The sequence below is a fragment of the Spea bombifrons genome, chromosome 1 (assembly GCF_027358695.1).
Source record: "Spea bombifrons isolate aSpeBom1 chromosome 1, aSpeBom1.2.pri, whole genome shotgun sequence".
Classification (NCBI taxonomy): domain Eukaryota; kingdom Metazoa; phylum Chordata; class Amphibia; order Anura; family Pelobatidae; genus Spea; species Spea bombifrons.
In genome coordinates, this window is record NC_071087.1 from 117,409,652 (window position 1) to 117,429,120 (window position 19,469).

A 19,469-nucleotide genomic window follows, 5' to 3' on the forward strand; every position below is an offset into this window, starting at 1 on the left:
CTTCTCTGACCAAGAGTCAAAGTGAGTTTACAGTGGGTCTGCGAGAATGCCAAATACCGGTAATATTAATCAAAATGTAATAAAGGAGTCAGTAGTGACTGGATAAAACTGTTACCTTTCCATCCACCCATACAGATGGTATATTTTAATGCGTATCTTTTTACTGGACAAGATCTTTGCCACACAATGACTATATCCAAGATCCCAAATTTGTTATGACATGCATCCCTTTAATTTCTATGTATGAACACATGTTGAAGCTGTAGTCGGTTTACGCTGTACAGTCCTGAGTTCTTGCACCCTGGCTGCTACTTTGCTGATCCGGCATCAGCAGAGATGAGGTCACTCCTTCCTTAAACTCCTAACTTGGATTTCACAGCCGCCCCTCATCCTCAAACAAGACAGCTGAACTTTTCTTGATAGTTCCTTTCCTGTGCACTGATTCTTCCATGTCTCAAACTCCATCCAATCCCGAAATCAAAAGGGCTTTAGAAGTCAGCCCAGAGACTAATATCGAAAATGAATCCCCGCAAGCTCCCAGGCCCAGCAATTACCTGATTCTTACAATATTTGCATGTTTTTGCCCTGCTTACCCAGTAAACATCGTTGCATTCGTCTTCTCAATAATGGTGAGTACTAAAGAAAATTTAAATTTGTTCATTGCTAATAGAAATACAATGCAATACAACTTTACAAAGTTAAAGATAGTCTATGATTTAGACCAAAACCCATTTTTATATGAAATTCCCAATTTAATTATTCATATTATTATTTTTTCTTCTTTTACAAAAATGTAAAGATTATATAAAATATACAATGTTCTAGTTCCATCCTGTTGGCTCACACTTTAAATATAGTGTGAACACGGTGACATAAATCAAAATTAGAACACGGGGTATGTAGTTGGAAGAATTACCATTGGTGCTGTTTATTGAGAAGTAACTGTCACTAGTACGTCAGAAAAAATTGTCACTAGCAGGTTTAGAACATTTTAATTGTGCATGTATACAATTATAAGGGTATTATTGGATCCCTTGAATATAACATGTAATAAAGGAACCTGCTATTTATAATGTATCATCTCAAATTTCTGTGGATGGGAATTAATGCATTTTTAGAAAGTAGCTAGTTTAAATTTATTACGAGAGTAAATCTTCTAAATGATATTTGCCTGTTAGAACCCAAGCCTCCATATTATAATAAAATCACATTCACATGACTATTCAGAATAATTTCCATTAGTATCGAACCTACTATGAGCTTATAATAGCTCAGAAAATTACACATTAAAAACATATATTCATAACAACAGAAGTGACAATTATATGGGCCCTCATTAGTATTTAAAAGAATATGTTTTCCATGGTCGTTTATCCTCCAGGCTTCCGTTCCTATATAAATCATTATATTTCTCTTGCTTACCGTTGGCAATTACTGTGAATTATTGAGTATCTAACAGATTTTAATGTTCATAATTAAATTTATATCCCAGCGTTAATATATATGGTCAAGCTTTTTTAGCATGTGTACAATACATACCTACTCTTGAAATATCCTAAAGAAATGCCTACAATATGTAGGGTTTAGAAGCAAATACATTAGGATAGAGGGCTGTATTATTATTAATATTTATGATTGTTGTAATCCGTAACTTGTATAAATGTGGCAGGTATAATTTACAGTGCAATGATATTTAGAACACGCTGTGCTCTCTTCTTTCTAGGAAGGATCTATTCTCTATATGTACTTCTCTTTCTTAATAAACGACGCAGATTTGCATATTTAGTAGACCCTTCCATTAGTGTAAAAGAGATCATCCATATTTGATAAGCTTAACAGAGAGTCAGTTGACCGAAATGTAAGAATATAAGCAAGCTTGTTTACAAGTTAATACGTGAAAATTATAACATATGTCCTCCAATAAAAACATCCATCCATTACTTTTATACCCCAAAGAAACAAGGATAATTCCCTGTGGCTAAGAATAACTTTTACGTCAGGGATTAGTCATTGTCCTATTCCTACACCTCATTTTATCTAGAAAGAATATCCAGTTATTATATCCTGAGATTTTTAGGGAATGTAATGGGATGTTGTGGGTAATTCCATCTGTTAGTGACACTTACAGTCAGTGTTGATAAATTTATATTGCCATAACACCAAATACTACTTAAAATAACCAAAATATATAGATTTCTACTTTTCAATTTTGTGCAATAGAAAAAAAACATGGTCAACCTGAAACAATCACACATTATCATTATTGTACACAGTATAGTTTTAACTTAAAAAATCTACTTGAAATGCAGAATAGCTATATTAAAAATGGAATTCATAATAAATGTTGTCCCAATGTAGTTAAAGTGGTGTCGTTTTGAGATTGTCCAGTTGGCATCTCATTGAATGCCAGAGTTAATGTGCAATTAGTTTTGTAATCTGTAACACTTTCAGGCTACCACACAAAATGTTAAGTATAGTGGCATAGTAGCTGATTATGCTGATTAGATACGTATGTATGTTATGTCACCTTTAGAAAATGTAATCTGATCTCTATGTACCATAAGGACATTAACTACAGGATCATTAGGGTATTGTCTGGGAACCCTAAGAATGTGTCAATGTTAATTTCTTTTTTAATGTACATTAGAGTCCATTTTGCATGGCCTCTGTGTATTTTCACAATATATTGCACAGAAAAGAGGTGCCAAGAGTGTGAAAATTGCTTATTCCTTAAAAGTTGATAAAAAGTTTGATCAAGATCTGCAAGTTCTTATAATGTGTGTTTTAATACTACAGGCCTTAAACAGCTATAATGATGGGGACATAGAAGGATCTAGGAGACTAGGAAGAAATGCCTTGTACGTTGCAATTGCATCAATCATCATTGGTCTTCTGGTTATCGCAACATATTGTGTTGTCCACTTCACAACGGTATGTTAAAAAAGCAATCTGAATGATAGGGATTGCATGGTTATATAGCACTTTACTGGCGAGGCACACAGCATGCACTTCCAGTACTACCACCATCACTCACACACATTTTAAGTGGGAGAAAGAAGTCCACTCTTCCACGATGGACATTTTCTGCTAATAGTTCAAAAGCAGCTTTATAAGACGGGGTTACTTGTTCTATTATGTTATCAAATTGAGTTATCGTTTAACTTTCTGTTTACAGAAATATAAAACCAATACATGTTAGTTGTTGCTGTATGAGCGATATGAATATGTAAGCTTTGAATCATTGTTTTGGCAGTAACTTCAGCAAAGTTTCTACCATCTAGGGTACCTAACTCACTGGTAGGCCCAACACAGGCGTACCACTAAAATTCCTCTATGTGCTGGTCGTTCCCCACATGGAAATCACCATTCAGACGCATTCTCTTATATTTGAGTAATATATAATATATCCAGTTCTTGACTGCTCAACAGTCACACTCTCAGTTCCCCAGACCTCTCCCTCTACCTAAAAATATACATATGGAAACCACATAAAGATGTTCACATCATATATTTGTAGACAGGGCCTTCAAAAGCATACTTGTTATTTGGCCATTAATCGTACATAGCTGTATTCCTTCTGTATTTTAATGTAGCTGATTTACATTGCTTTTAATTTAGCCATTTAGCCTGTTTTATTAAAGCACAGTGCAGGCCTAAACAAAGGTGAACAAGACAACTGTCTAAGAAAGTAGACAAAGGGGGAGTGCACTGAGGCCTGGCTGCATGAAACAGATTAAGACAGTTATGATGATGGACTAGACAAAGATGTGCATGTTTACCAAGAAGGTCCTAGGCCTGAGCAAGGAAGAATCCCGACTAAAGAAAAAAACACGCTGTCTCTAGTTAGGAGTCCCCTCTATGACATCTAGTTGAGGAGATAGTGGCTGCAACTGCTGTGACCCCTGTAGTTACACAAGTGGTCTGACCATCACCTATAGTGCAGGATGTATAAGCTTAGCAAAAATTATAGATACTGCTAGAGACAAAATATCTGCTGTTTTAACTTCTGCACACAGCACACAGAGTTTATTTTAAGACAGAACATACATACTATATATAACACACAAGGCATACTGTGAAGCAGCACAGCACACAATCATCAACACCATTACCAAGTGTATACAGGTATTAACTTTTCAGGGCCATGCTCCTCCGCCAAACCAGACCCCAAGTATGTGATGAACTCTATAGCTACGGTAAAGGCAACAATTCAGAGGGCAGGTCCCAATGACAAGAAGCATGGGCTCTGATGTCCCACAGTTGACCCTCTTTTTGAAGCTTTGCCTGAAGTCTTTGTATGTCTGGATGGGTGCTTTATCAGACTAGCAATCTGCGGAGCAGAAGTCACATTGTCCATGAAGTGTAAGGTCTTCAACTGCGCTTTCCTGTGGGCCCAAAGTGTGGTAATGACTATTATTTCGGACTTCTGTCTGATACAGTCCGTGAAGAGCTCTATCAAGATGATGACAAGCTGAAAGCTGAAAGGATGAAGCTTTGTCTGACCTCAGAACAAACTGGAACTTTGTCAGTTTTTCAGCCATTTACCAACACTAGGCGATAAATATCTTGGTATATCAGGTGAATATAAGAACAAGGTATCACAGAACCCTACACATAAACTCTTGGGACAAATCAAAGGCTTTCTTGTGGTGAAGACTGACCAGGGCTACCTGAAATTTGTAGTCACTGATTTAATGGATCATGTCCATGATAAGGTATAGATTGTCTGCTATTACGTGGCCTGGAACACCATGGGCCTCATTTGATGGCTGACTGTAACTTGGCAGCCAGTACCTTATCTAAGATCTTGTTGTCTATATTAAGGAGGGAGATTGGATGCCATTCATTTAAATCACAATTCTTATCTTTCTGTTTGTACAAGATCATGATTATACCTTACCTAATCATAGGAAGAATCTTGCCTTCCATCATCAACTCCTCATATAGCTTGAGCAGATCCTGACCAGTCAAATGTCTTGCCCTTCCTGAGGGCTCTGGCAGCAGACAGCAAGATACATGATAAACAGTGTTGATTACCCTGGCTAGGAATCTATTTGCAATTGTGGGGTCTGTTACCTTATGCGATTAAAGGTCCTTATAGTAGCCTAAAACTACCTTTTGGACTTCCTACTCCTGTCTTACTATACTTAGGCTGCAACTTGGCTGCAGCCTTATGAAGTCCCTCTTCCTATCATGCTTCACCTGAAGAAAGCTAGACCTCCGTGTACTCCTAACACTGCGGTACAGTGGGGAAGTGGTCTTTCCCTGCCATCCCAGGTGACACTCAGGATAGACTCCTCCTCCGTACCTGAGATAGGGCAGGACTCAAAAAAACTTAAAAGCCCCTCCCCTCCTACTAGCTCCAGTGTTTTTTCCTGCCCTACACCAGGTAGGGAGGACTCGTCATCCCTTTTGTTATTTTCTCCGGCTCCAGGTGGAGCCATGTTCCCTGGGCTAAGCCCCCTTTCTGGGGGATACCCTGCACCTTAAGCCGGACGGCTGATGCTGCGCTGCCCGGCGCTTTTCTATTATTGTACCTTGGGTCCGCGGCTGCAGCGTCGTGGTCCCGGCGGTGTCCGCGGCTGCGGCGTCGTGGTCCCGGCGGTGTCTGCGGCTGCGGCTGCGGCGCCGTGGTCCCGGCGGTGTCCGCGGCTGCGGCGCCGTGGTCCCGGCGGCGGTGCCTCGTCCCAGCGGCGGCTCCGGCTGTGCCGCCCGCGTCCTGCCAGTCATCCTGGTCTGCTGTTGCAGTCACCAGGGTAGAACCGGTGCACCTCTTGCTCCCTGGGAGGCTTCCCGGTCGCTGAATCTGGGGCTTAATGCCGCTGTTGCGGCGTTCTGACGGCGGCCATAATGGTGGCGGCCGACTTCCGGTCCAGGCTCTTGCACTTCCTGTAGTGCGTTTCAAGCCTCGTTTTCATTCAAATTTGAATTTTTGGCGCCAATTCCCCGCTGTTGCGGATTACTGTCTGATTCCTGCATCCTGTTTTCAGTATACATATATAAAGGTAGGTGATTTTATTTCTTTATGTGTTCCTGCTGTTTTGCAGGATTCAAGGAAAAAGCTTTGCTCCGCTTGCCTGAGATCTGTAGCGGATTCTGAGCCGTCTGGGGGTAGAGAATTTTTGACCTGGCTTAAAGAGGAGATGCAGTCTACCTTCTTTGCCTTCCGTCAGACCGTTCCTGTTCCTGCCTATCACCTTCCGGCAGCACAAGACCCCGCTCTTCTGGGACATCAGCCTTTGTTTTCTGACTCTGAATTTGACTATCCAGAGGTTGAGGAAGGTTCCTCGGAGGAAGGAGAGATCCGGGAGGAGAGCTCTTTTTTGTTCCCGGTGGAAGAGATTGAGACTTTGATTTCTGCTGTCAGGTCAGCCATGCATTTGGAGGAGTCTTCCACCCAGAAGAGTGACCCGTTCTTTGGTACCAGCTTCTCCAAGCAGTCCGCCTCTTTTCCTGTTCATCCTGCGCTATCGGACATTATCAAGCAGGAATGGAACCACCCGGAAAGAAGGGTTAACCTGTCCAGAAGGGTTAAACGTATGTTTCCCTTTGATGAAGACTTTACTCAGTTCTGTGCTACTCCTCTGGTAGACACTGCTGTTATGAGGGTCTCCAGAAAGACTGCTTTACCGCTGGAGGATGGCTCTCATTTCTCTGACCAGATGGAAAAGAAGGCAGAGGCTGCAGTTAAAAAATCGTTTGAGGCTTCTGCTGCCGTCCTTAAACCGGGTATTGCTTCTGCCTCAGTTTCCAGAGCAATCAAGATTTGGCTCTCCCAGATCGAGGAGGATATTGCTGCCAAGACCCCGAGAGAGACCATTCTCAAGAATGTTGCGGCGGTGAAATTGGCTGTGGATTTTCTCTGTGATGCCTCCATTGAAAACATCAGAATGACAGCCAGAGCTTCGGCGCTCTCAGTTGCAGCCAGAAGAGCCCTGTGGCTTAAGGCCTGGGCAGCGGATAATGCCTCTAAAAACAGGCTTCTTAATATCCCTTTTAAGGGTAAGACTTTGTTCGGGGAAGAGCTGGAGTCCCTTTTGGAGAGAACCACAGGGGACAAGCATTGGATGCCCCAGCGAAAGCCTCCTTCTAAAAGACGGCAGTCCTTTCGGCCTTTCTTCCCGGGACAATCTAGGGGCCATAGTTCCAGATTCAACCCCTCGTCCAGAGAACAGAACTTCCGAGGCAGATTCCCTCGAGGAAGGGGAAGATTTGATAGACTCGCATTTCCCAAAGCGTTTCAAGATCCCAAGAACTCTGCATGACGCCTCTTCCATTCCGGTGGGAGGAAGGCTCCGATTTTTCAAGGACAATTGGTTCTCACTCACCCGAGACCCTTGGGTGAGAGCCATTGTATCACACGGCTATCGTCTTCAATTCAAGACCAGGCCTTCAGACCGGTTTTTGATCTCCCACCTTCCTCCAGACCAGGTGAAGTGGTCGGTCCTGTTATCCACCATTCAACAGTTGACAGACCTCAGAGTCCTGGTTCCTGTTCCCTGGCCAGAACAGGGCCAGGGGGTTTATTCTCCGGTTTTTCTGGTCCCCAAGAAGCCGAGGGGTCTTCGTCTCATCATAGACTTGCGCTTTTTGAACAGTTACCTCCAGTTTGTCCGGTTCAAGATGGAAACTGTGAGATCCACCCTCGACACCTTATGCCTCACATCCATCCATCGCATCAACGTTTCCTGAGAGTGGCGATTCCCCGAGGTTCGACTGTTCAGCATTTCCAGTTTCAAGCCCTTCCGTTCGGTTTGTCGGCGGCCCCAAGAGTCTTCACAAAGCTTTTGGCAGTCGTGGCAGCGCATTTCCGGGTTCAGGGAATTTCAGTCATTCCTTATCTGGACGATTGGCTTATACATGCCCGGACAGAGCAGATTCTTCGCGTTTACCTTGCCACGGTGGTCGACACGTTACAGGATCTCGGCTGGATTCTGAACTGGGACAAATCCTGCACCATTCCCTCTCAACAACTGACGTTTCTAGGTCTTCGCCTGGATTCCTGCTCCGGGAAAGCTTTCCTTCCTCCTGCCAGGATCAAGGGGATTCGGCTCCTAGTACGCAGGGTTCGCTCTGCGCACCGAAGCTCTTTGAGGTTATGCATGTCCCTGTTGGGCAAGATGGTCTCCGCAAGGTATGCGGTGCCCTGGGCTCTGGCCCACATGAGAATTCTTCAAAGATTTATCCTCAACAATCTAGAAGACAACCCTTTGGCTCTGGACAGGCTTGTCTGTCTTCCACCGCATGTCAGGGCCTCTCTCGCCTGGTGGCTCCAACAAGACATCCTTGCTGCAGGGAGAAGATGGTCTCTTGTCTCCAAGGTTCTTCTCACCACCGACGCCAGCATCAAGGGGTGGGGCGCTACGTATCGGGACCTATTCGTGCAGGGTCTCTGGTCTCCAGCCGCGAAGCTTCTTCCTTCAAACTGTCTGGAATTGCTTGCAGTAGAAAGGGCTCTGCATCACTGGGAACATCTGCTCACCGGCAAAGACGTTTTGCTTCGCTCCGACAATCAGACCGTTCCTGTTCCTGCCTATCACCTTCCGGCAGCACAAGACCCCGCTCTTCTGGGACATCAGCCTTTGTTTTCTGACTCTGAATTTGACTATCCAGAGGTTGAGGAAGGTTCCTCGGAGGAAGGAGAGATCCGGGAGGAGAGCTCTTTTTTGTTCCCGGTGGAAGAGATTGAGACTTTGATTTCTGCTGTCAGGTCAGCCATGCATTTGGAGGAGTCTTCCACCCAGAAGAGTGACCCGTTCTTTGGTACCAGCTTCTCCAAGCAGTCCGCCTCTTTTCCTGTTCATCCTGCGCTATCGGACATTATCAAGCAGGAATGGAACCACCCGGAAAGAAGGGTTAACCTGTCCAGAAGGGTTAAACGTATGTTTCCCTTTGATGAAGACTTTACTCAGTTCTGTGCTACTCCTCTGGTAGACACTGCTGTTATGAGGGTCTCCAGAAAGACTGCTTTACCGCTGGAGGATGGCTCTCATTTCTCTGACCAGATGGAAAAGAAGGCCGAGGCTGCGGTTAAAAAATCGTTTGAGGCTTCTGCTGCCGTCCTTAAACCGGGTATTGCTTCTGCCTCAGTTTCCAGAGCAATCAAGATTTGGCTCTCCCAGATCGAGGAGGATATTGCTGCCAAGACCCCGAGAGAGACCATTCTCAAGAATGTTGCGGCGGTGAAATTGGCTGTGGATTTTCTCTGTGATGCCTCCATTGAAAACATCAGAATGACAGCCAGAGCTTCGGCGCTCTCAGTTGCAGCCAGAAGAGCCCAGTGGCTTAAGGCCTGGGCAGCGGATAATGCCTCTAAAAACAGGCTTCTTAATATCCCTTTTAAGGGTAAGACTTTGTTCAGGGAAGAGCTGGAGTCCCTTTTGGAGAGAACCACAGGGGACAAGCATTGGATGCCCCAGCGAAAGCCTCCTTCTAAAAGACGGCAGTCCTTTCGGCCTTTCTTCCCGGGACAATCTAGGGGCCATAGTTCCAGATTCAACCCCTCGTCCAGAGAACAGAACTTCCGAGGCAGATTCCCTCGAGGAAGGGGAAGATTTGATAGACTCGCATTTCCCAAAGCGTTTCAAGATCCCAAGAACTCTGCATGACGCCTCTTCCATTCCGGTGGGAGGAAGGCTCCGATTTTTCAAGGACAATTGGTTCTCACTCACCCGAGACCCTTGGGTGAGAGCCATTGTATCACACGGCTATCGTCTTCAATTCAAGACCAGGCCTTCAGACCGGTTTTTGATCTCCCACCTTCCTCCAGACCAGGTGAAGTGGTCGGTCCTGTTATCCACCATTCAACAGTTGACAGACCTCAGAGTCCTGGTTCCTGTTCCCTGGCCAGAACAGGGCCAGGGGGTTTATTCTCCGGTTTTTCTGGTCCCCAAGAAGCCGAGGGGTCTTCGTCTCATCATAGACTTGCGCTTTTTGAACAGTTACCTCCAGTTTGTCCGGTTCAAGATAGAAACTGTGAGATCCACCCTCGACACCTTATGCCTCACATCCATCCATCGCATCAACGTTTCCTGAGAGTGGCGATTCCCCGAGGTTCGACTGTTCAGCATTTCCAGTTTCAAGCCCTTCCGTTCGGTTTGTCGGCGGCCCCAAGAGTCTTCACAAAGCTTTTGGCAGTCGTGGCAGCTCATTTCCGGGTTCAGGGAATTTCAGTCATTCCTTATCTGGACGATTGGCTTATACATGCCCGGACAGAGCAGATTCTTCGCGTTTACCTTGCCACAGTGGTCGACACGTTACAGGATCTCGGCTGGATTCTGAACTGGGACAAATCCTGCACCATTCCCTCTCAACAACTGACGTTTCTAGGTCTTCGCCTGGATTCCTGCTCCGGGAAAGCTTTCCTTCCTCCTGCCAGGATCAAGGGGATTCGGCTCCTAGTACGCAGGGTTCGCTCTGCGCACCGAAGCTCTTTGAGGTTATGCATGTGCCTGTTGGGCAAGATGGTCTCCGCAAGGTATGCGGTGCCCTGGGCTCTGGCCCACATGAGAATTCTTCAAAGATTTATCCTCAACAATCTAGAAGACAACCCTTTGGCTCTGGACAGGCTTGTCTGTCTTCCACCGCATGTCAGGGCCTCTCTCGCCTGGTGGCTCCAACAAGACATCCTTGCTGCAGGGAGAAGATGGTCTCTTGTCTCCAAGGTTCTTCTCACCACCGACGCCAGCATCAAGGGGTGGGGCGCTACGTATCGGGACCTATTCGTGCAGGGTCTCTGGTCTCCAGCCGCGAAGCTTCTTCCTTCAAACTGTCTGGAATTGCTTGCAGTAGAAAGGGCTCTGCATCACTGGGAACATCTGCTCACCGGCAAAGACGTTTTGCTTCGCTCCGACAATCAGGCTGTAGTGGCCTATGTCAACAGACAAGGGGGCACAAGAAGTCCTCGACTTCTCCGTATATCTCTAAGGATTTCCTTTTGGGCAGAGTCCCGTCTCATGACTCTGTCCGCTATCCACCTCAGAGGGACTCTGAACTTTCAAGCGGATTTCCTGAGCAGAACTCCGGTACTGAGCGGCGAATGGGCTCTACATCCGGCAGCCTTCGACCTCATCGTCCAACAGTGGGGCTTACCCGAGATCGACCTGATGGCATCCAGAGACAATGCTCAAGTTCCTGTTTTCTTTTCCCTCAAGCCTCAAGATCAACCTTTGGCAATAGATGCCTTCGCCCAGGAGTGGAATTTCCGTCTCGCCTACGTTTTTCCTCCGTTTGCTCTGATCTCCAGGGTCCTACAAAAGATCAAGAAGGATCATGCCTCCGTGATTCTAATAGCACCAGACTGGCCCAAGCGTGTCTGGTATTCGGACTTGATCACTCTAGGCCTCTCTCCCCCTCTGAAGCTCCCGGCTTGGAGAGACCTTCTGCATCAGGGTTCATTCCTGCACCCAAACCCTGCCGTGTTCCACCTGACGGCCTGGAGGTTGAACGCGAACTGCTGAGAGCGCAAGGTTTTTCTTTTCGTGTGGCTGAAACTCTTCTGCAGAGTAGAAAGAGGATTACCTCTCTGCGGTACATTAAGATCTGGAAGAGATTTCACGGTTGGTGTTGTTCCAGAGGAATTTTACCATCTTCCTGTTCCTCGGCCTCCATTTTGGATTTCCTACAGGAGGGATACGACAGTGGGCTTCAACCTTCCACTGTCAGAGTTCATATCTCTGCCATCAGTGCTCTCCTGGGGTTCGAGCTTATATCTCTGCCTGCGGTTAGACGTTTTGCCAAGGCCATCGTCCGGATGCGTCCTCGTTCTGTCACCAGAATGGTTCCATGGGACTTGAATCTCGTCCTTCGTAGACTCACGTTACCTCCTTTTGAGCCTCTTCAGTCGGTTTCTCTATATTTTCTATCGCTGAAGACAGCCTTTTTAGTAGCCATTACTTCTGCTCGTCGGATTTGTGAACTGCAGGCTCTGTCCATGAAGGAACCGTTTCTCTGTTTTTTCCCGGATAAGGTGGTTCTCTCTCTACCGCCGGAATTTGCACCCAAGGTTCAGTCGGCTTTCCACAGGAATCAGGAGATCCTGCTGCCTACCTTTTTTCCTGCTCCTGACTCAGCCGAAGAAGAAGCTCTTCACTCCCTCGATCTGAAGAGGTGCCTCGCCATCTATTTGGAACGGACTCTGCCCCTGCGTAAGTCCTCTCGTTTGTTTGTGGCCACTTCGGGACCCAACAGAGGTGTCAGCATCTCCAAGTCTTCCATCGCTAAATGGATAGTTGCGTCCATCAACTTGGCATATTCTGCGGCTGGCCAAACTGCTCCTGTGGGGATCCGTGCCCATTCTACTAGGGCGGTCTCCACTTCTTGGGCCGAAAGATGCTGTATTTCGCCTGACCAGATCTGCAAGGCGGCTACCTGGCGGACTCTCCACGCTTTTGTGCAGCATTACCGTCTCAACCAGATGGCTCAGGAGGACACTCTTTTTGGTCGGAAGGTCCTTGAAGCTGTTTTGTCTCCTTAGGTCTTCCCACCCTTCTGCTTTGGTACATCTATCCTGAGTGTCACCTGGGATGGCAGGGAAACGGAAGTTCTACTTACCGAGAGCTTCTTTTCCCTGCCAATCCCTGGTGACACGTTTTTGTTCCCTCCCTTCCTTTTCAATAAAATTTTGTTGCATCAGATTGCTTTTCCTGTGTGGTCTTTGGTATTCACTGGAGCTAGTAGGAGGGGAGGGGCTTTTAAGTTTTTTTGAGTCCTGTCCTATCTCAGGTACGGAGGAGGAGTCTATCCTGAGTGTCACCAGGGATTGGCAGGGAAAAGAAGCTCTCGGTAAGTAGAACTTCCTGTTTCTTGGTAAAATGACCTGCATATGCAATGTACAGTTGTTTTACAATCTCCTGTCTCTTAAAAAGTGCAATGAGGAAAAACTCCCCTCCCAGGTCAACCTGGAGCCAAATAGCCCTGTGATCAGAGAAATAGCAGGGTACTATAGAGCACTGCCCATGCTTTGCTGTGTTGGAAATTAACACATCTGTCCTGGACCACACTGAGCTATCAAGGTGGCTCCATGATGCCCATAGCATCTCTCAGAGACATCTTTGTAAGCATTTCCCTTAGAGAACTGGAAGGCTTATCTAACAAATCTACACTATCTACACCTCTGATCGCTAAAGTTCTGTTGATTCTCACCTATTTCCTCAGGGTCTTGAAATATTTCAGATGTTGTTTTTTTATCTCTGGGGAAGCATACATTGAGATAAACTGCAGAGGCTCACCTGCCCATGAGTCATCTACTATAAGAATTTGACTGCAGGCGAGCTCCTGGACAGACTAAACCATACAATTACTCCCCTGGATCAGAATGGTGACCCCTTCAAAAAGACATTACCACCTGATGAAAAAGAATAGGCCACAAGGCCACTCCCTGCTAAAATGACAATATGACCAAGAATATGTTATGGTAAACTCCTGCAACATATAGACATTGGACGACTGAGATAAAAGAAAGGTACGGATGCTCTGTCATCTAGATTTATCCCTCACACATCTTCAATTAATGGAAAAAAGAGAGATACTGACTGTAATACAGGCAATAAGTAATAAAGGTTAGGAACCTATCTAACGTAATCTTACAAGCCATCACCTTCATCTATAATCTCACAGAACAGGAACCTTTCCCTTATTAGCCTCTGAGGCTCCAAAGTCCAGTCTGTTATTCAGTTTTCCATCTCAGATTTTCACGCCTACTCTGTCTCTGCCAAACCAGATCCTAAGTATCTTGATGAAGTCTGCAGCTAGGGTGAAGGCCAGCAGGTCAGAAGACAAAAAGAATACCCAAAAAGTATGATCTCACACTTTTCATTCAGTTGACCTTTGATTCTGAAGCTTGGGCAAAGTCTTCTCATGTCTGCATAGATACTCTCACAAACTGGCGAGCTACACAGATGATGCTGCCGCCACCCATGTAGTTCAAGGTCTATTTGTGCCTTGCTTCTACCTCTCGGTATGGTGATTTTGTAGTTACTTCAGAGGACAAAACATTCTAGGCCCAGAAATCAGTGAGAAGAATTTACGCTATTTCAATAAGCAGATCTTATCACAAAGGATTAATCGCAGAAACTTGTAATTGTAAGGCCTGATTTAATTCTGCTCTACAGGGGACAAATCCCTTTGGTCTCACATTCCTTCCCCCTTAAGGGAGAACCTTTGGCACACACACTGGCAGAACTGGAATTTATTCATCTAAAGTATAAGTAGCAAACGTTTGAATTCCATCATGTCTAATCTCTGTAATTTATTTGATTTATAGTTATTTGGATGGTAAAGAGTGTGACTCGGGTATGTATGATGGATGCGTGTGAGTACCACGAGATAAAATATATGGGGCTGGTGTCCAAATGTTTACAGGGCTGCTTTTCATTCCTAGTCCGGCCCTGGTCAGTGTATTGGAGATTAAAACTGAGACATTCTATTGTTTGCCACAAGCCTATCTAGACCCATTCTAAATCCTTAGAATTTAATAATTCACTCATTTCATGAACTTTAATTCATTGAAAATTGGATGAACTTGGATTGCTGATTAACCAAACAAGGATATTATTTTATTTTTTGTCTTTTTTTAAGTTATGTAATTTTCGGTTTGTTTATTTTGTTGGAATTGGCTGCTACCCTGGGCATATAGGAATCATGGAATAAGGGATTTGAATAATACATTGAATTAAATTGCATTAATGAATTATTATGATAAGTGTTTCCATTTTTTTTTTTAACATAATATCTGAAAGTTGAGGCACTTATAGTATAGATAAATTCATTAGCACATTAAGCATATTAGTATATATTTAAAGTAGAATTTATTCACTCCATCTCTATATGTTTATTTTGTGATCAATACAAATAAAAGGGGAGTGCAGTCAGTGCACTGATTAATTTGTTTTAACATGTATAACAGATGTTAAGATACACTAAAATTATGTTTTAACTGTATTTGTATTTTTTTCAGCATACAATTTGAACATCAGAAAAAAGCACGAAGATAATATTTTAATTAAACATACATCAGATTCCTCAGCTCTTCAAACAGACAGGCAAACCATTTCCCTATTTTATTTGAAAACAAGAGAGCCGTCGATTACTAAATCAACCAATGGATTCTCTACACCTGTGTGTGCGCCTACAACTGTAGAATTTGATATGTATCATGTTCTGAATAACATACAGAAAATTATAATATGTAAAGAAAACCTGTAGTTCACAAAAAATAGATCTGCCTTTTCCATATATATATGTGTATATATAGATATATATAGATATATATAGATATATTTATATCAGTATTAAGGCAACATAGTTGTGTAGATGTATTCCAGTTGAAGTATGTAATATACTGTGCTTAAAACTGTTCAACAAGTATTTTTGGGGATGTTTTAACCCTTTTCAGTAAAACTTTATGCAAATATTGCTTCCAAATTTATAGTGACTCTGTGGGATAGTAGAGGTCACTATAAGATTAAGTCTGAGTAAAATCTCATGTACGTACATCAAATTTAAAAGGAATTTATAAGAACTTTTTAAAATGGCATATTTTGTGACATTATTTTTAACATAGCTATTTTTTAATGGTGTGTCCTGTACCATGTGGGCTGTTTTCATTTTAAATGTGTTTAGTTTAAATGTGTTACTTGTTTTATAATCAGTTCAGATTTCAGGACATAGAACAGAGGATGGACATTTGCCATTACTGTGTCACATTTTAGTTTGATAGATATTCTGAGTTGTTTTAAAAAATATGAACCAAGCATCAGTTGTTTTTTTATGCCTTAATGGTTGTTGTTATCACATGTGACAGTCCATCTAAATGTAGGTTTTCGGATTTTCTTTACTGAGCACGATCCCAGGATGAAATATGCAAAGTAACATATAGATTTTTATTATACTAAACATTGCGGGAATATTGTAATAACATATTGGTGCTCAAAGTGGACAAAATTATGTGTGAATATTGCTCCACTTCCATAGTATGATTTAGTACATACCCATGTTATAATATGTCACCAAGCAATTACCAAAGTAAGGCTGGCATTCAGTGTAAATGTGTAAATTAGCACTGATTCTATTGAACATTTGCAAACCAGTTCTTCTGTAACAATTATATGCTGGATTTATGTAGCAATCCACTGGAATTAGACTCCAGTATTCTGTTATTGAAAGTGAAATAGCACTTTCCTGAACAGGAATCAGTTTAAAAGCCCATTTAATGCTTTATAACATGCTACTCTTACAAATGGTCTTTTGGTGTAAAAAGGGCTTTGTACATGACAATCCTTTTAAAAAGGTTCTGAAATGCTTTATTGATAATGGGTGAATATATTTGATGACAAGACAACCAAATATCCTTTTCTTTGTAATAAAATGTAGTTGCTGTATTTGAATTTTCCTGGTATAGTGTCCATTATACCTCACATACATGTTTACTAGCCGTAGTAAATACACTCACTATTATTAGTAGTAAATAAACAAACACAAAATAACGGTCAGGGATTGTTCTGCTGCTATTTTTTAAGGTTTGCTGTTCAAAATAGTACCTAAAAATGTTTCCATTCAATGGCGGTAAGAGATATATTTTGGGGAGACACAAATATGTGATGCACAATGAAATTTTGTATTAATTACAGCTAAGATTAGTGACAAGTGCAACCATATATCTGCAGCACAACAGTCTGCATTGGTGCTTACATTTTCAGTATAATTCACTTATTACTGTAATTACAGGAGTATGGGCCATATACATGAATATGTTGGAGTGACCTTAGTGTACTCATTGGGATACATTGGGGATCAGGGACAGCCTCACCATGAATTAGCCCCACTAATTTGTAGGTGAATTAGTGAATTGACTATTATACCAAAAGGCAGGGGTCTCCCCCACCCCAGAGCTTCCATAGAACAAGATGAATGATCACCCTTGTGACCTTGCAGCATTTGAAGAAAAGAAAACTTGCGGTAGTAAAGGAATGTTCATGGCAGCACAGCCCATTACATTGGCAATCACTTGCAGTCTTTGCATACTGGTGATACTGAGTGATGGGGTCTGAAGTCATGGACATTTTGCTTTTCCCCACTTTCAAACCCTGCAGGGCCATTTTGAAGATTTTGCTTGTTCAAATTTTCAAAAGTGGTCTTACCACCATAGCAACCAATTAAATGTTCCATCATTTCATCGGCCACTACAGCTTTTCAAACCACTTTTCAAACTTTGCACCAGAATCTTTTTTTACACATAACCACAACTAAGAGCCTCAGTGACCCTTTAATGTTGTTAGGCCCTAGTGTTATGTATCTGATGCAATAATCACAATCCCCAGCTGCTTAACAAAACATGATTAAAAAATATATTGTACCCATAAAAACCAGACTGCAAATCAGCAAACCTTAACACTATTAAATATGAAGAGTGTTGGTTCATGCGCCATGTATCTGTAAAACCTTTGTATATGTGTATCTGAATGTTGTATTTATTTTGATAAGTATACTTTATTTATATTATAAATGTTCAACTTTGTAGATTTTCTTAACTTTGTACTTGACACAAATAAATGTATGCGTATTCTTTGTTCTGTCTATTTTTTTCTGTATACAGTGCTTCCTCTATATCAACCAGTCCAACAATTTTTTTTAAAAAAATTACTTATATGAGAAAATGAATAAACTTTGTCATTTGCTTAAGAAATATTTGTGCTCAGCCCTGTCAGGCTATGACATCATATGCTGGTGTTTCATTTTGTAAGAATGCATGGTGCTGGCAGCATCGATCAAAGGTCTCCCCAAAAAGCAGATGGAGCAGAAGAACACCAGGGACTTGGGTTTAGCTTGCTGAATAGCACAGATAAATTGTTTTCAGATAATATTCTGAAGTATATTCCATTTTACAGTAAAAAAAAATAAATAAATGCATCCTGCACTTATATAATCTCCTAATGGTCCCAATGTCCTATTGGAGTAGTAACATGACAATGAAAATAAGGGAATTTCATCATGCATTGGTAGACATTAGGTTATTCTCAATATAACCAAGGACTGATTGTGGTTTCAGCAGGTAAAAGACAGGAAGACAAGATGAGCTGAAGAGTTCTTATCTGCTGTCAAAATTTTAGCTTCAATGTTCCATGATTATTGCATGATGCTTATCTCCATAGGAATAGCTTTGCATATTTAAAGGTCTAAAATAAAATATTCCTTTACGGTGTCAAGCTTGTGAAAAGAGTAATACATTACTGTACTTGCAAAAGCAACTTATATTCATTTGAGTTTTGTGTTATTACTGAAGGCTGAGGTCTCTTTAACACCCACAGACAGAAACTTGTACTCCTGCATGTTATAAACGTGGACAGATGGTCAGGTTAATGTGCTGGCCTCAGCTTCTGTACTCAGATTAGCACCAGCCACTTGGATGGGAACAGCTGCATTTTGCAAGACTGCAATGTGTCTGTATTCTGATATGTAACTTTAGAACGGGGCTTTCTAAATATATTTTTTATTTCGTTTTTACTTGTAAAAATGTGTTAAATGATTAAACAGGATACATTTTATGGCAGAATAAAATAAGTAAAAAGTCTACTATTTAAAAACATTTATAAAATCAGTAATGTGGGAATATAGCTATAAACAGACCAACTCGTTTAAACCAAGAAGTGGACTATTATTAATAAAGTTGTTGCAGTACATTAACTCTGAGCTATACAATGATATATACTATAACCTTACTAGACCAAAAAGTCTTGTATTTATCATACCTACAAGCTTCTCCCACTTATGAAAGCCTCTGTGTCAGCCCCACATGCAACTTCCACCAGCGTGTCAAGGGGCAGATCACTTTTTCCTAATGGTAGGCCAGGCCAATTTTTACAGTCTTCCAGGGTTACGCAGCCCACACGGGAGACATGATGAAAACCACCTAACCCATTTGGCGCTGAACTTAGTGCTTACTCATAGATACTCATACTCTGGGCTTTGAATTGGATACTACAAAAGGTGGTTTTATATATATTGTGACAGGGAGAGGGGCATGGGGGTGGCTGGCATCTATGTTTCATGGAACATATTGCAGTGCGCTGTGTTAGATAACCCCAGGGAGAATATTTTGTTGCAGGCAGAATATAGGACATTCTGTGGTTTAGTTTGGGTCCCTAGGGTGGAGCATTTTTGAGAGAAGGGAGGGCCAGTGCTCCACTCCACAGTTTACTTTCAGCAAGTGGGGAGTCCAGTCCAGGTGTTCTGGATCGCCCAGGTGGGTCATCACCTGTTGGCAATGAGCAGCAGGATGCAGCTACAAAGTTCGCTGTGAGGGATTCAGTGGAGAGGATGCAAGCAGTGAGTAAGACTGCATTTCTCTCCACAAGAGACTACAGAAATATTTCTTGGAATAAAAAAAAGGCCTGTGCTACATTTTTGTTTTGTTGGTAGCGGGTAAGCCATCCAACTATAGTCAGCCTGTTAGCAAGTGCTCAGAGAGCTAG

General features: G+C 42.7%; 1 protein-coding gene across 1 annotated transcript; it reads left to right on the top strand.

Annotated features, from left to right (window-relative positions):
• Positions 1-364: 364 nt before the first annotated feature.
• Positions 365-15,189, top strand: TMEM233 (transmembrane protein 233). Its single transcript, XM_053469976.1, has 3 exons — positions 365-629; positions 2,797-2,931; positions 14,957-15,189. The coding sequence occupies exons 1-3, from the start codon at positions 450-452 to the stop codon at positions 14,966-14,968; spliced, it is 327 nt and encodes a 108-aa protein (XP_053325951.1). The 5' UTR covers positions 365-449; the 3' UTR covers positions 14,969-15,189.
• Positions 15,190-19,469: the final 4,280 nt, after the last annotated feature.

Bases quoted from the DNA above. Each gene is read 5' to 3' on its own strand.
- TMEM233 (XM_053469976.1), top strand. From the start codon at position 450: ATGTCTCAAACTCCATCCAATCCCGAAATCAAAAGGGCTTTAGAAGTC. The intron at 630-2,796 runs GTGAGTACTAAA...TTAATACTACAG, and splicing joins CATTCGTCTTCTCAATAATG to GCCTTAAACAGCTATAATGA.